General features: G+C 37.9%; 1 protein-coding gene across 1 annotated transcript in view; it reads right to left on the reverse strand.

The window, feature by feature from the left end:
* LOC102411166 (alpha-fetoprotein-like) overlaps positions 1-11,457 on the reverse strand; it is a 36,695-nt gene extending 25,238 nt beyond the window's left edge. The window contains 6 exon segments of the mRNA XM_025289912.3: positions 1,984-2,131; positions 6,247-6,257; positions 7,718-7,918; positions 9,640-9,781; positions 9,920-9,971; positions 11,300-11,457. Coding sequence (XP_025145697.3) covers positions 1,984-2,131; positions 6,247-6,257; positions 7,718-7,918; positions 9,640-9,781; positions 9,920-9,971; positions 11,300-11,420 — 675 coding nt within the window. The 5' untranslated portion in view covers positions 11,421-11,457.
* Between the last annotated feature and the right edge of the window lie 6,021 nt (positions 11,458-17,478).

The raw sequence follows: 17,478 nt of genomic DNA on the forward strand, positions 1-17,478 counted from the left end.
AGCAGGACTGTAACCATCATAGAGCAAGGGAGAGGAGAAAAGAACTAATTCAAAAGCACCTGCTTATGTTTGAAGTAAAGTCAGACAGAGAAAGACGAATATATGACATTGCTTATATGTGCAATCTGAATTAGTAGTACAAATGAATTTATTTATAAAACAGAAATAGAGTCACAGATATAGAAAACAAACTTATGGCTACCAACAGGGAAAGTAGAAGGGAGGGATATATTTATTGGGAGATTTGGACTGACATACACACACTACTATATATAAATTGGGCTTCCCTGGTGGCTCAGAGGTTAAAGCGTCTGCCTGCAATCCGGGAGTCCTGGGTTTGATCCCTGGGTCAGGAAGATCCCCTGGAGAAGGAAATGGCAACCCACTCCAGTATTCTTGCCTGGAGAATCCCATGGACGGAGGAGCCTGGTGGGCTACAGTCCACAGGGTCGCAAAGAGTCAGACACAACTGAGCAAGCGACTTAACTATATATAAACTAGATAACTAATAAGGCACTAGTGCATAGCACAAGGAACTCTACTCAATACTGTGTAAAGACTTTTATGGGGGTAGAATCTAAAAAAGAGTCAGTCTATGTATATGTATAACTAATTAACTTTGCTATACAGCAGAAAGCAATGTAACATTATAAATCAACTATACACCAATAAAAATTTTTTAAAATTATAAGGGCATATTATACATTAAGGAAAAATTTCCTCTTAAAAGGGTTAAAATTAAGAAAACTTTGTAACAAATTAGCTGAAAAAGCTAAAGTCATGAAAAAGTTCATTCTTCCCAAATGCCTGGTAATGAAACATAAGTCTACACAATCACTTGTTTTTTTGTTTTTAATAATATGAAACCAAAAGGAGGGAAAAAAAAAACTGTCCTGCTTAGGAATTCAGAATTTGCTTCTGAAGGAACTGGAGTTAACTCCAGTTCCAGGGGAAGAATGGAAGAGAGGTAAGAAATATACGTGTGTGTGTGTAGCTTTAAAGATAACTATGATTATTGCATACTTAGTATATGGTAGGGACTCTTTAGATACACTATTTAATTTCTTACACAAGGTAGAAGATGAGGAGCTCAATAGGAGAAACATAGTTAAAGGAATAGAGAAATAGGGGTTGAGAGGATTATGAGAGAAATTCTCACTGAAGAGATCAAAGAAAACAGCAAGAAAACGGTGGTACTGCATTGATTATCAAACTACTGTTCATTTCAGTGTGACCTTCAAAAAATCCATCTGGTGTGCCTTCTTAAGACAGTTGTTTTATGTTGGTATCCAGAACCTTTAATGAGCATACATTAAAAAGTTTTATCATGGAACTAATCACTGATTTATGTCTATTCAATGAAGGAGAAAATGCCATCTGGTTAAAATTAAATGTGTGGCTAACAGTATTTTCCAGGGTTAGCTAAAATAAAGTCTTCTATCTCATGTTTTTCTTACAATGAGCTTTTGTTACGGTGTATTTACTTTCTCCTTCAAAGTTTTGTGGTATTTCAGCCAATAGAGTATAATAAGGGTAACTTTTGAGGCTTGGTCATAAAAGGCCATACAACTTCTGCTTTATCCATAAGAATACGCATTCCTGAGACTCTGGCCATATGTTGGCAGTCCAGCTGCCCTCAGGCTGCCATGCTGTGAGGAAGCCCAAACCAGCCAAGTCAGTGACACCATTTAATTTATTATTAAATAAGGTAATATGAGAATAAAAAGATGTTGGGGTGTTTTGCTATGCAGAAATAATAACTGAAGTATTAAATACATATTATGTAGTGATATTTGTGCTGGATCATGCCTCTCAAATTTTGAGGACTATATGAATGGCCTGAGTATCTTGTTAAAATGATGTCTTATTCAGCAGGTCTAGAGAAGAGCTTCATTCTGCATCTTTAACAAGCTGCAAGGTGATTCACATGCTGCCGGTCCACAGTCCTCACTTAGCATAACAAGTTCCTAAATAACAGTTGACATATAAATAATTTTCCTTTGTCTGGAAGCATTCAGTCTTATTTTCTTCTTGGCAACATGACTGAACAGCTGTTTCATAGCAAACAGACATGGTTAAAATAGTGGGTCCATACAAGAATGGGTGCTTCCTAGAAGTTTCATAAATGTACCTATAATTTGACAAATACAAAGTCATAATAATGGAATTATTATGGAATAATATAATTTGGAATTCAAGAACATGTTCTGACACTGTTTCTTAAGAACTTATGATTCATTTAGTTTTGTTGACCTGAAACTTCTAGAATTTCATGGTAACAGAAATAGGATACCACTAACACTTAAATGTATCAAAAGTTCACAACAGACAGGTCGTTGTGAGGTTAGACAGCGCCCAAGAAGTAATCCGGGAGAAGGCAATGGCACCCCACTCCAGTACTCTTGCCTGGAAAATCCCATGGATGGAGGAGCCTGGTGGGCTGCAGTCCATGGGGTCGCGAAGAGTCGGACACGACTGAGCGACTTCACTTTCACTTTTCACTTTCATGCATTGGAGAAGGAAATGGCAACCCACTCCAGTGTTCTTGCCTGGAGAATCCCAGGGATGGCGGGTCCTGGTGGGCTGCCGTCTATGGGGTCGCACAGAGTCGGACACGACTGAAGCGACTTAGCAGCAGCAGCAACAGCAGCACATGTTAGTAAAGAAGTAATCCACTGTATCTTCTGGGCCAGTGAGAAAAGGAAATCACTAAAGTGTTCATTTTTATATAAGTAGTAAAAGTAGAAAGTTCAATAGCTTAAACTGATTGTAAATGGAGGATAGTACAGCTGGTAAAGGGAAACTAAATTTAGAAGTTATTGGTGGATGAAGAGGAATCTGTCAAGATCATTTGTAAGTTCTTTCTAGACTACGAAAGTTTATGCCATTGTCCTCCAAGATATGTCACTCAATATTTGGGTTTATGAATAAATCTGAGTATTAATTTGCTTCTCAAATTCATTCTTTTCTCTTTTTTTACATTTTTTAGGTCCCATTTTGTAAAATGTGGGATCATAGTTTCCCAACAGCAATCGAACCAATGCCCACTGCATTTCGAGTTCAGAGTCTTAATCACCACATAGTGCTTGCGTGCTTGCTAAGCCACTTTAGTCGTGTCTGACTCTGCATTCCTATGGACTATAGTCCTCCAGGCTCCTCTGTCCATTGGATTCTCCAGGCAAGAACACTGGAGTGGGTTGCCATGCTCTTCTCCAGGGAATCTTCCTGACCCAGGAACAGAACCCATGTCTCTTATTTCTCCTGCATTGGAGGGTGGGTTCTTTACCTCTAGGACCACCTGGAAACCCCAGACCACCAGGAAAGTCCCTCTCAAATTCATTCTTTTCACTCACTATGGAGCCTGGGCACCAAGCCTGCCTTTCACTTATCATCATATCTCCTCACACTATTCCACAAATCTTGCTCAAATTACTTACTCCCTACCCCTCCTCCCACACACAAATACCCAATGAAGGTTGACATTGCAGACAAAAACTGGCTTAAGGCTCAAACAAATCCATTTTCTCTTATAATCACAGGAAAGTTTCCTTTCAAGCCTCCCTTGCAGTTAAGTGGGAACATGTAACTGAGTTCTAATCAATGAAATATGAATAAACATGCTATATACCACTTCTAGGCTTGGCTGTTAATTACTTTGCACAGTTCTTTGTTCTCCTTCTTTTTTGAAGTAACCTTTGAAACACACGCTCCAGGTGGTATAGCTCCAAAATAGAAGTAACTTTCATTTCTGAGTTACTTCTTAGAGGAAAGTTGTCAGGAGCTGAGCTGAGCTGAGCTGGAGAAGGCTGAGAGGCCAAGTGCCAGAGCACCCAATTAAGAAAAAAGCCAAAATGAAAGTATAGTCAGGCTTTATTTATTTTCAGGGGTAGTATATTCAAAGGGGGCTTCCCAGGTGGCTCAGTGATAAAGAATCTGCCTACTATGTAGGGGATGTGGGTTTGATCGCTGGGTCAGGAAGATCCCCTAGAGAGGGGAATGGCTACCCACTCCAGTATTCTTGTCTGAGAAATACCATGGACAGAGGAGCCTGGTGAGGTTCAGCCCATGGAGTCACAAAAGAGTCATTCACAACTTAGCGACTAAACAACAACTTAAGCGAAAGGAGATAAAATGGTGTTCTCCCCACAACCTTCACCCCAGACTCAACCTGCTTACTCTTGAAAATTTAATCAACAGACTTGTTTCATTTCAGCAAAGTTTCTTAAGCCTAACTTGTAGGGGGAAAAAAAAAAGCAGAATTTATATTATTAAGATATAGCTTCCACTCAAGAAAAGACAAAATTCTTGGCCAATAGGAAATCTCAATAGAGTCATTCAGTATCATTGTTTTATATTGGGTACTAATCTAAACTAAGAAAGATCTTCATGACCCAGATAATCACAATGGTGTGATCACTCACCTAGAGCCAGATATTCTGGAATGAGAAGTCAAGTGGGCCTTAGAAAGCATCACTACAAACAAAGCTAGTGGAGGTGATGGAATTCCAGTTGAGCTATTTCAAATCCTAAAAGATGATGCTATGAAAGTGCTGCACTCAATATGCCAGCACATTTGGAAAACTCAGCAGTGGCCACAGGACTGGAAAAGGTCAGTTTTTATTCCAATCCCAAAGAAAGGCAATGCCAAAGAATGCTCAAACTACTGCAAAATTGCACTCATCTCACACCATAGTTAAAGTAATGCTCAAAATTCTCCAAGCCAGGCTTCAGCAATACATGAACCGTGAACTTCCAGATGTTCAAGCTGGATTTAGAAAAGGCAGAAGAACCTGAGACCAAATTGCCAACATCCGCTGGATCATTGAAAAAGCAAGAGAGTTCTAGAAAAACATCTATTTTGCCCTATTGACTATGCCAAAGCCTTTGACTGTATGGGTCACAATAAACTGTGGAAAATTCTGAAAGAGATGGGAATACCAGACCACCTGACCTGCCTCTTGAGAAACCTATATGCAGGTCAGGAAGCAACAGTTAGAACTGGACATGGAACAACAGACTGGTTCCAAATAGGAAAAGGAGTACGTCAAGGCTGTATATTGTCACCCTATTTATTTAACTTATATGCAGAGTACATCATGAGAAACGCTGGGCTGGAAGAAGCACAAGCTGGAATCAAGATTACAGGGAGAAATATCAATAACCTCAGATATGCAGATGACACCACCCTTATGGCAGAAAGTGAAGAGGAACTCAAAAGCTTCTTGATGAAAGTGAAAGTGGAGAGTGAAAAAGTTGGCTTAAAGCTCAACATTCAGAAAACGAAGATCATGGCATCCGGTCCCATCACTTCATGGGAAATAGATGGGAAAACAGTGGAAACAGTGTCAGCCTTTATTTTGGGGGCTCCAAAATCACTGCAGATGGTGATTGCAGCCATGAAATTAAAAGACACTTACTCCTTGGAAGGAAAGTTATAACCAACCTAGATATCATATTCAAAAGCAGAGACATTACTTTGCCAACAAAGATTCGTCTAGTCAAGGCTATGGTTTTTCCAGTGGTCATGTATGGATGTGAGAGTTGGACTGTGAAGAAAGCTGAGCACCGAAGAACTGATGCTTTTGAACTGTGGTGTTGGAGAAGACTCTTGTGAGTCCCTTGGATTGCAAGGAGATCCAACCAGTCCATTCTAAAGATCAGTCCTGGGTGTTCATTGGAAGGACTGATGCTAAAGCTGAAACTCCAATACTTTGGCCACCTCATGCGAAGAGTTGACTCATTGGAAAAGATTCTGATGCTGGGAGGGATTGGGGGCAAGAGGAGAAGGGCACAACAGAAGATGAGATGGCTGGATGGCATCACCAACTCAATGGACATGGGTTTGGGTGAACTCCGGGAGTTGGTGATGGACAGGGAGGCCTGGCCTGCTGCGATTCATGGGGTCGCAGAATCGGACACAACTGAGCGACTGAACTGAACTGAACTTAGTTCCTTTCAAGAATTTTCAGTACAAACCAATCTAATTTCAAATCTCCAAAGGCAAAGTTGAACTTTGTATGAGGAAAAAACTTTCTAATAATCAGAGCCATTTAAAAATATAATAGAAGATCCTATTGTAAAGTAACACAGAGTCACACTTGGTTGGAAGTTGGGTACTAAAGTAAGATATATAATAAAATTTTACCATGATCAAAACTGTTTTTGAAAGCTCCTTAGATAATCCAAATATACAAGAAAGTATACATGTATAATATACTATCTTTTGATAAGACCAAAATAGCTGACTTTTCCTCCAGCTTTGATATGTTACTGTTTCTTTGATTGAGAATTAAACAAAGTTGTTGGCTTATAATATGAACCAAGTAATCAAAAAATTATTTTCCCCTGAATATGTATAGCTGTATGCACTTAAGTTAAATTAGCATATAAAATAACTCCTCAATACTGACTTTGGAGAAGGAAATGGCAACCCACTCCAATACTCTTGCCTGGAAAATCCCATGGACAGAGGAGTCTAGAGGGCTACAGTCCATGGTGTTGCAAAGAGTCAGACACGACTTATTGGCTAAACAACAGCAGTAACTGATTTAATTCTAAATGTTCAAGAAGAGATTAGATTCACTGCCTGAGTGTTAGTTAGGTTTTATAATCTCTGAATGTTCAACCCAAACCTGATTTTATAGCTCTCACCTCAAATGGCTAGTAAATAGGTAGCCAAGCTCATATTTAGTTTCACATTTGGTTGCCCCTCATGTCAGGCAACTTAGAACTTGTCCAACCTGCTGTCCCTTAATCCTTTCACCCTAAGTGACTGGGCCATTTAAGTTCTTCTTGAAGGCTCAGTAACTCCTGGGGGATTTCTGCCTCTGGACGGTTGAATTAAAGGTGTTTACGTTGTTCAGCATCAAGTCACCAGGTCTGTTCATTCATTTCTGGTGTAGAGTTTAATGTCTAAAATCCAAAATTGTGAATAATAGGATCAGCACCATGCTTCTTGCACTATATCCAGCACTCAGATCCTTCCTTTATTCCTGGTGTCTGTCTGTCTTGACCAAATGACCAGAACTGCATTCCTTGAGAACGGAAGCTTTGGATTTCTGTCATTTTTGTCTCTCTTGGTATTGGTTTCCTGCCTCTGAACCCCAGCTTCTTTCTTGTAAGTCTCTAAAGATAGACATCTATGCTAACTAAGAAACCAAAATATGAGCATACCTACCCATGGGCTACAATGCTATCCACTGTAGGCAAGAATTATAGAATCAGAGTTCTTGAAAACTGATCTCTGTCCAATCTACCCTTATTGTTTATTCCTAGGTTCCCAATGACAGAGTCTATGCCTGTCAGATATCCCTCCTGTTATACCTCGGTGAACCTCCCAAGTACTGGCCCCTTGCCTAAGCTGTTACCTGTGCTCTATTCCCAATACTCTGCCTATTATGCTTTGCCTACTAGATCGTCATTTTCAACATCATTTGCTACTGGTCTGAGCAATCTAACCCTTAAGGAGGTGGGTCCTTTACAGATCCTAGTCATTTTTAGTGTTTCATGACAGACATTTTCATGCCCTCCAGGGTTCACTAAGACCATTGTCATTCTGAGGGAAAAAAATAAATTGTAGCTCAAATTTTTACTTTATTTTTATATAATAAAGCATTGTGTACTCAGAGGCTTTATCTAAAAATCTCTCTTCAAAATTAGAAAATACTCTTTTTCAAAGACCTGGCAAGGAAAGGTGACTTACCTGTCTGTCTTTCACTGGCACTTAACTCTCTTTGCCCATCTCACAGATCTGCTCAGGATTTGAAATCTGGAACATTTCACTGTAACCTGCATCATCCTTTTTGTGTAATAGGAAACACTTATGTCTTGCTGTCTTATTTATATTGCAACAGTCAGAAAATACATGCTTGTCAGCCATTCCTTCATTATTGCAAATATGCTCTAGGAAGGTAGTCATCTGTAGAAGGAAATAATAACATGAGGGAAGGCATGTATGGTCCACATTCCTAACCATAGAAGAGTTCAGGAATTATAAAGAAAAGGCAACTGAGTGTATAATCTTATACTCCGTATCCAGTAGTCCTTGGACATAGCTCTTTTGAGCAAAAGTCTTTTAAAAGGTTGTAAAGTCTCATGTGCTAGACATTGGCCAAATAGAATTTATCATTCTCTCCCTACTTATATAAGTGTTTCATTTTCATACAGCTGAGAGGTGTTAAAATAAGCATAAGCCAAAATGGCCAGGGCCTAAAGAAATCAAGGAATTTTTAATAAGAATTATCCACCAAGAAATATGTGATGGCTTGCTTTCCTTGTTTCATGATGGCTTTTAGTTGGTTTCCATGGGGACTTATTTTAAAAATTGAGCTCTAAGGCAATGTGTATTCAGTGTCAGATATTCTAACAGAAATGTAATGATTCAGTTTTCAAATGCCTTTGGATGGCAGTAAATGTGTGGGATGCTATAAACCTCAAACAGCATTCCAGATTTAGGGGATAAAGTCAGAAAAAGGTCATCTCTTGAAGTAGAAATAAGAAGAAATCACTGTACAATAAGTGCAGAAGTATTTCATGTAAAGTGTGTTTCTAATAAGGCTAATGATTTTTCTATGACTGAGTGTGTGCCCTGCTAAGTCGCTTCAGTCGTGTCCGACTCTGCAAACCCTTGGACTGTAGCCCTCCAGGCTCCTCTGTCCATGGGATCCTCCAGGCAAGAATACTGGAGTGGGTTGCCACACCCTCCTCCAGGGAATCTTCCCGACCCAGGGATTGAACTCATGTCTGGTGCACTGGCAGGCGGCTCTTTCACTACTAGCAGTACCTGAGAAGCCCTTTCCTATGACTACTTAGATTCTAATAAAAAATAGACAGGTTTTAGCCCAAGAAGATAGAGTGGAAAAAACCTACAAATAAAGAAGAAAACTATTTGTATTTAAATTGTGGATATAAGAATAATTGATCCAAAAAATGTAGATTATAAGACTTTGTTGATATGTTTATCAATAATTTTTCTGGGACTTCTCTGGTAGTCCAGTGGCTAAAACTTCACCTTCCAATGCATGGGGTACGGGTTCAATTCCTGACCAAGGAGTTAAGATCCCATATGCCTCACAGCCAAAAAACCAGAACACAAACAATAAAAACAATATTGCAACAAATGTAATAAAGAGTTTAACAAAAAAGAATTTTTATAATCACAAAATACACACTTTATAAAAGACAATAGTAATTTTCAAGATTTTCTACTAAGCGGGAAAAAAACCTATAATAATATTCACTTTCTTCTTCTTTTTTATATTCTCTTAGACACTTTTCTAAATCAGTATTTTAATTTCCCAGGAATCTTCATATGAGATGTCAGACAATAGTACTCTAGTGACAGAGAAAGAGCAATCAACTTAGATGAACACGCTGACATTCTAGGGTATAATTCATTCTCTCAAGCCTTTGGTTCTCAGAATGGGATCTCCTAGATATGAGCTTAATAAACTGTAGGTTCATAAACCTGCAAAGATTATATCTTGAGTGTGACTCATGTACATATTTTGCTTTAAAATCGCTTGCTTGATTATTCAATCAACCCATCCCATAGCAACATCTTTTGTTTGCAATTTAGTTTTGTTTTTGTTTTTTTTCTTTTTTAAATAGGGAGAAAAAGGCAGAACATGATTCACCTACCAACTGGTGACAGGATTCTGAAGGTAATTCATGTGACTTGAGGCTCTTGCACTTTTCTGCAAGATCTAGCAACTCTTGAACTGTGATTTGTACTTCTTCATAAGTCAGTTTCTGAAGAAACTGTGCAACCATAATGTTAGTGCTGAAACAGAACACTTGTGTGAATGTTGAAGCCAATCAAACCCCTTTCCTCCATCAGTCTTGTTATATCACTGCCCTACTCCCCTACAAAATAACATGAGTGTAAATTTCAATTAAAAATTTTGATAATAAAACTTACACAGCTCTTAAGTTCTCGTCTAGATAATTCTGGCCATTTGTTTGGTGCATGGCTGGGGGGAAAAAAATGAGATTTTTATTTGCAAAAGAGGAAATTTTCCAAGTTGAAATCCCCTTTTTACAATTTAAATCTACATTTATTTATTCACTCATAAATTTCCAGATCTGTTTTTGTTTACATCATAAATCAGGATAAATTTTATAAGAATATATATTTTCTTGTATTTGGGCTTCCCGGGTGTCTCTGGTGGTGAAGAATCTGCCTGCAGTTCAGGAGATGTAAGAAACGTGGTTCAATACCTGGGTCAGGAAGATCCCCTGGAGGAGGGCATGGCAACCCACTCTGGTATCCTTGCCTGGAGAATCCCATGAGCAAAGGATTCTGGTGGGCTTCAGTCCATGGAGCCACGAAGAGTTGGACATGACTGAGCAACTGAGAACTTTTCTTGTATTTAAGCTGTATTCTGTGAATGATTTATTTCTAGTCCAAAACATCATGTAGTTGAAATCTGTCAAATATATATTCTTATCTGTCATTGGCCAACAAATGTTACACGTATCAGTATTGACACTTCCGAGTTAACTAAACTTGACTTTTTAATTAAATAACTGCTACTAGAAGTTACTAGCACACCCAAAGAACACTAAGAAAATCAAATGCTGGTAGTAGGAACAACTATAAACATTAGTACTTTGCTAGTCTTAATGTGGCAAAGACAATATCTCATACATCTAGGATTCACTCAACATCTTCATCACTCTCGCTCACTATGTACATATACACATGCTCTCTATTGAAAACATGTCTTCCTTCTTATACCAATAGCTTCTAAAGAGTTTGCTATTGTTCAGTCGCTAAGTCTAAAGAGTTTAGCCACTATCTATTTAATAAAGAAACCGTATCAATAGCAATATTAACAAGGAAAGGCTTTGGAGACAGTTATTCTGAGTTCAGCCTCTAGCTCTGATACTGAATATGGCCTTGAGAAACTAACTTAAGCACTCAGTGTTTTTGTATCTTTATCAATCAAATGTTAATCACCTTTACTACACTGGATAATGGTTAGGATTAAATGAAAGCCTATGTGTGAAGCAATGAGCACAGTGCCTGGGACATAGTAGGTACTGAATAATGTAGCTCATGATTTTAGTCTATAAACACTATTGCTCAATCTAAAATAATTTATCCAATTTTAAATGCAAGTTCAAAATATATCATTCTCTCATCTAGACTGGAAGTAAGATGTGTGTGTTTCCCCGTGTGTGTTTCCTGCTTGTGTTTCCCCAATAAATTAATTCTCTTTTTTCTATCTATGAAGTTTTGTCATGATGTTTCACCTCCTGGCATGAGGATCTGTAGGTTATTAACAGAATTCCCTACCTGCATCTAGTAAACTCCTCTGAAGAGTCTGACATTTAATGTAGCTAAAGAAAATAAGAAAAGATATGGATCTAACAGTCTTCATTATTTCAGATAAACTTAATAGAAGGTGTTCTATCATTTGAGAGAATTGAATAATCCTTTTATATTCTTTCCAAGTAATTACTATTAATAATTAAACTTCTTCTGGTGAATATTTTCCGCAGGCCACTATAACCCTGAAAAAAATTACAGAAATTCATGATAATGAAGAAATATTTCTGATAGATAGCATTCATTAATGAATACTGGATTTTATTTTATTTTTTTTAATTTATATGATTTTCATCTCATTATCTTTTTTTAATTTTTTTAAATTTTATTTTATTTTTAAACTTTACATAATTTTATTAGTTTTGCCAAATATCAAAATGAATCCACCACAGGTATACATGTGCTCCCCATCCTGAACCCTCCTCCCTCCTCCCTCCCCATACCATCCCTCTGGGTCGTCCCAGTGCACTAGCCCCAAGCATCCAGTATCGTGCATTGAACCTGGACTGGCAACTCATTTCATACATGATATTTTACATGTTTCAATGCCATTCTCCCAAATCTTCCCACCCTCTCCCTCTCCCACAGAGTCCATAAGACTCTTCTATACATCAGTGCCTCTTATGCTGTCTCGTACACAGGGTTATTGTTACCATCTTTCTAAATTCCATATATATGCGTTAGTATACTGTATTGGTGTTTTTCTTTCTGGCTTACTTCACTCTGTATAATAGGCTCCAGTTTCATCCACCTCATTAGAACTGATTCAAATGTATTCTTTTTAATGGCTGAGTAATACTCCATTGTGTATATGTACCACTGCTTTCTTATCCATTCATCTGCTGATGGACATCTAGGTTGCTTCCATGTCCTGGCTATTATAAACAGTGCTGCGATGAACATTGGGGTACACGTGTCTCTTTCCCTTCTGGTTTCCTCAGTGTGTATGCCCAGCAGTGGGATTGCTGAATCATAAGGCGGTTCTATTTCCAGTTTTTTAAGGAATCTCCACACTGTTCTCCATAGTGGCTGTACTAGTTTGCATTCCCACCAACAGTGGAAGAGGGTTCCCTTTTCTCCACACCCTCTCCAGCATTTATTACTTGTAGACTTTTGGATCGCAGCCATTCTGACTGGTGTGAAATGGTACCTCATAGTGGTTTTGATTTGCATTTCTCTGATAATGAGTGATGTTGAGCATCTTTTCATGTGTTTGTTAGCCATCTGGATGTCTTCTTTGGAGAAATGTCTATTTAGTTCTTTGGCCCATTTTTTGATTGGGTCATTTATTTTTCTGGAGTTGAGCTGTAGGAGTTGCTTGTATATTCTCGAGATTAGTTGTTTGTCAGTTGCTTCATTTGCTATTATCTTCTCCCATTCTGAAGGCTGTCTTTTCACCTTGCTAATAGTTTCCTTTGATGTGCAGAAGCTTTTAAGGTTAATTAGGTCCCATTTGTTTATTTTTGCTTTTATTTCCAATATTCTGGGAGGTGGGTCATAGAGGATCCTGCTGTGATGTATGTCAGAGAGTGTTTTGCCTATGTTCTCCTCTAGGAGTTTTATAGTTTCTGGTCTTACGTTTAGATCTTTAATCCATTTTGAGTTTATTTTTGTGTATGGTGTTAGAAAGTGTTCTAGTTTCATTCTTTTACAAGTGGTTGACCAGTTTTCCCAGCACCACTTGTTAAAGAGATTGTCTTTAATCCATTGTATATTCTTGCCTCCTTTGTCAAAGATAAGGTGTCCATATGTGCGTGGATTTATCTCTGGGCTTTCTATTTTGTTCCATTGATCAATATTTCTGTCTTTGTGCCAGTACCATACTGTCTTGATGACTGTGGCTTTGTAGTAGAGCCTGAAGTCAGGTAGGTTGATTCCTCCAGTTCCATTCTTCTTTCTCAAGATCGCTTTGGCTATTCGAGGTTTTTTGTATTTCCATACAAATTGTGAAATTATTTGTTCTAGCTCTGTGAAGAATACCGTTGGTAGCTTGATAGGGATTGCATTGAATCTATAAATTGCTTTGGGTAGTATACTCATTTTCACTATATTGATTCTTCTGATCCATGAACATGGTATATTTCTCCATCTGTTACTGTCCTCTTTGATTTCTTTCACCAGTGTTTTATAGTTTTCTATATATAGGTCTTTAGTTTCTTTAGGTAGATATATTCCTAAGTATTTTATTCTTTCCGTTGCAATGGTGAATGGAATTGTTTCCTTAATTTCTCTTTCTGTTTTCTCATTATTAGTGTATAGGAATGCAAGGGATTTCTGGGTGTTGATTTTATATCCTGCAACTTTACTATAGTCATTAATTAGTTCTAGTAATTTTCTGGTGGAGTCTTTAGGGTTTTCTATGTAGAGGATCATGTCATCTGCAAATAGTGAGAGTTTTACTTCTTCTTTTCCAATTTGGATTCCCTTTATTTCTTTTTCTGCTCTGATTGCTGTGGCCAAAACTTCCAAAACTATGTTGAATAGTAATGGTGAAAGTGGGCACCCTTGTCTTGTTCCTGACTTTAGAGGAAATGCTTTCAATTTTTCACCATTGAGGATAATGTTTGCTGTGGGTTTGTCATATATAGCTTTTATTATGTTGAGGTATGTTCCTTCTATTCCTGCTTTCTGTAGAGTTTTTATCATAAATGGATGTTGAATTTTGTCAAAGGCTTTCTCTGCATCTATTGAGATAATCATATGGTTTTTATTTTTCAATTTGTTAATGTGGTGTATTACATTGATTGATTTGCGGATATTGAAGAATCCTTGCATCCCTGGGATAAAGCCCACTTGGTCATGGTGTATGATCTTTTTAATGTGCTGTTGGATTCTGATTGCTAGAATTTTGTTAAGGATTTTTGTGTCTATGTTCATCAGTGATATTGGCCTGTAGTTTTCTTTTTTTGTGGGATCTTTGTCAGGTTTTGGTATTAGGGTGATGGTGGCCTCATAGAATGAGCTTGGAAGTTTACCTTCCTCTGCAATTTTCTGGAAGAGTTTGAGCAGGATAGGTGTTAGCTCTTCTCTAAATTTTTGGTAGAATTCAGCTGTGAAGCCGTCTGGACCTGGGCTTTTGTTTGCTGGAAGATTTTTGATTACAGTTTCAATTTCCATGCTTGTGATGGGTCTGTTAAGATTTTCTATTTCTTCCTGGTCAAGTTTTGGAAAGTTGTACTTTTCTAAGAATTTGTCTATTTCTTCCACGTTGTCCATTTTATTGGCATATAATTGTTGATAGTAGTCTCTTATGATCCTTTGTATTTCTGTGTTGTCTGTTGTGATCTCTCCATTTTCATTTCTAATTTTATTGATTTGACTTTTCTCCCTTTGTTTCTTGATGAGTCTGGCTAATGGTTTGTCAATTTTATTTATCCTTTCAAAGAACCAGCTTTTGGTTTTGTTGATTTTTGCTATGGTCTCTTTTGTTTCTTTTGCATTTATTTCTGCTCTAAGTTTTAAGATTTCTTTCCTTCTACTAACCCTGGGGTTCTTCATTTCTTCCTTTTCTAGTTGCTTTAGGTGTAGAGTTAGGTTATTTATTTGACTTTTTTCTTGTTTCTTGAGGTATGCCTGTATTGCTATGAACTTTCCCCTTAGGACTGCTTTTACAGTGTCCCACAAGTTTTGGGTTGTTGTGTTTTCATTTTCATTCGTTTCTATGCAAATTTTGATTTCTTCTGTGATTTGTTGGTTATTCAGCAGCGTGTTGTTCAGCCTCCATATGTTGGAATTTTTAATAGTTTTTCTCCTGTAATTGAGATCTAATCTTACTGCATTGTGGTCTTTGAGTCATGTCAATCTACTTGTTTTTTCAAGATTACATCACATAAGACTTGAAATAAAGTAATCAATAGATGTTTTTGGTAAATGCCTCATTTCCTAGAAATGCATGTTGACATGTACAAAGTTCTAAAATGGCAGGGGATCAGGTAAACACATACAATGCCAGGTTCAAATAAATTATAACTACCCTAGTTCCAGTGCTGGACACATTTTTAGGTCCCTAGTGAGAGTGGGGAGCACAGATTTGGGAAACAAACCCATGAGAATGCAACCTAATATACTGAGTGTTCGCTGCAAGTCTAGCACTTTATATGACTGTATTTAGGTAGCAGTATTCTTATTTCTTGAATAATAAGTGAAGACTCAAGGTCATATAATTTGCTCATAGACTCACAGGTAGAAATTCAGGTCTTTCTGATGTCAGAGCTCACACCATCCAAGAGCCAGTAGTAAAAGTTGAGATACCAACATCTCTCGGCTGTTTTCTGCTTTGCCTATAATCCAGTTCTTTAGTCTAGGGTAGGACACTAGTGACTATGGATTAACTTAGAAGTTCAAGTTAAACTTAAAGCCCCAAAGTTTTGGAAATGGGAGACCACTGGTTACTACTTTAACCATTCCTGTCCTCAGTTTCCTCATTTATAAATGGAGGGTTTGGATCAGATAATCTTCAAGGCTGGAAGTCCATTGCTTGATTTTGCTACCCACATAATCTCATTTCTGGTTTCCTAGGCAAAAAAATATCATAAGTGAGAGAGATACATTTGTCTGAAAAACATTATTATTTAGATTTGTCATTATTTAGATTTGGGACACGTTGGCTTATGGTAAAGAATATAGATGACCTGTGTGGTAGAAAACCACACAAGGGAAGACTGTCTTGCCAGGTTTCCATAGGCTTTCCAGGGTTCTCTAAACAGTCCTGATGCTCAGCATCTCTTTCTGTCTTGCACCCTTAGAGTGGCTCCCTTGAGACCATACTCTAAGCTTCCTGGGGCTACCAAAAATGGACCTATCACTCTAGCGATGACAAATGCTTTGGATGACTGCTTTCAGACTGTCACCCACTGTAGACATTACTCTTTCTCTATGACTAAGCCTTAGAATCATTCACAGCACCATGCCACAGGACAGCCACCGTTAACTGATTGGCGCTGGCACTTAAAAAAAACTGTTCTATCTATGCTAAACTAGTTTCTCTTTTTTAAAAAAAATTATTTTTGGACAAAATTAACTTCTCATGAGCATCCTTCTCTCACAGTAAGAGATTCTTTAAAACATAGAAGGAGTTAAATTCTTTATTAGTGACTGACAGTGGAATTTTAGATCAGAGGAAAGACAGGTTGTGGGGATTATTTAAGCAAAGGCTAAGGAATGGGCTTTGTGATAGAATTCAAAAGATGGCACAGAATTTGTTCTCTAAGAGAGGAAGATCTCCACACTGACCTTTAAGATAAAAAAATGGAAGGTGTGCAAGTGTAAGACATGATGATGATTTTTAATAAATATTTTTACCACAAACCTAATTCTTGTCCAAGTCATAGAAATAGAGTTTGAAGGAACCTTAGAAAAACCAAGGCTAGATCCCTAGATCCTACCGAAAACCTGGGAAGTGACTGCTCACGCATGTGCAGTCCTGGCCCTCATTATAGCACCATGAGGCTGATGACATTTACAAACATCTCTAGTACTAGAAGTCTTCCTGCACCAACTGAGTCCAGTTATGTTCCAGTCATTGGTATGAGCTCTGTCTGAGCCATAGAGTCAGTATGACTTGCTTTTGTTGCAAATCCTCTCCTTCCAGGCAAAGCAAGACTTGAAAAACCTAGTTCTCTCCCTCTTTTCTTTCCATCACACTGATTACCTGTCTTTTATCACTGTGTTCTTTGGCACATCAGTAGAGGGAGTTGTATGGCAGTTTCCTCTATGATTATAGAGTCTTGTAATCGCAGAGGTCCCTAGGTCTTTGGTTTCATGTCTGTGGCTCTTAGCACAGCACTAGACACATAGGAGAATCCACTATCAGGTGCAAAATTGAATTAGCAAACTGCACTCTGGTTTCACTTCTGTTTGCTAAACTTATTATTCATTATTTCAGTAAAATTGTCTTCCTTGCCATCCTTGACAATAAACAAGAGTGTTTGGAAAAATGGTAGAAAGAAAAATTAGCTTCATGAATTAAACACCTACTGTCTGCTGGCCATTGTATTTGGATACTTTATATAGTAATTTATTACATCTTTCTAAAGCCTTTGTGATGGAGTGATTATTCTTCCACCCTACACCAAGAAATAGAGGTCTTAGATCGTAGGCAACTTGTGTCTGAGGCCATACAGCAAGTTAATAGTAGTAGGAATATA

The sequence above is a fragment of the Bubalus bubalis genome, chromosome 7, assembly GCF_019923935.1.
Source record: "Bubalus bubalis isolate 160015118507 breed Murrah chromosome 7, NDDB_SH_1, whole genome shotgun sequence".
Taxonomy (NCBI): Eukaryota; Metazoa; Chordata; class Mammalia; order Artiodactyla; family Bovidae; genus Bubalus; species Bubalus bubalis.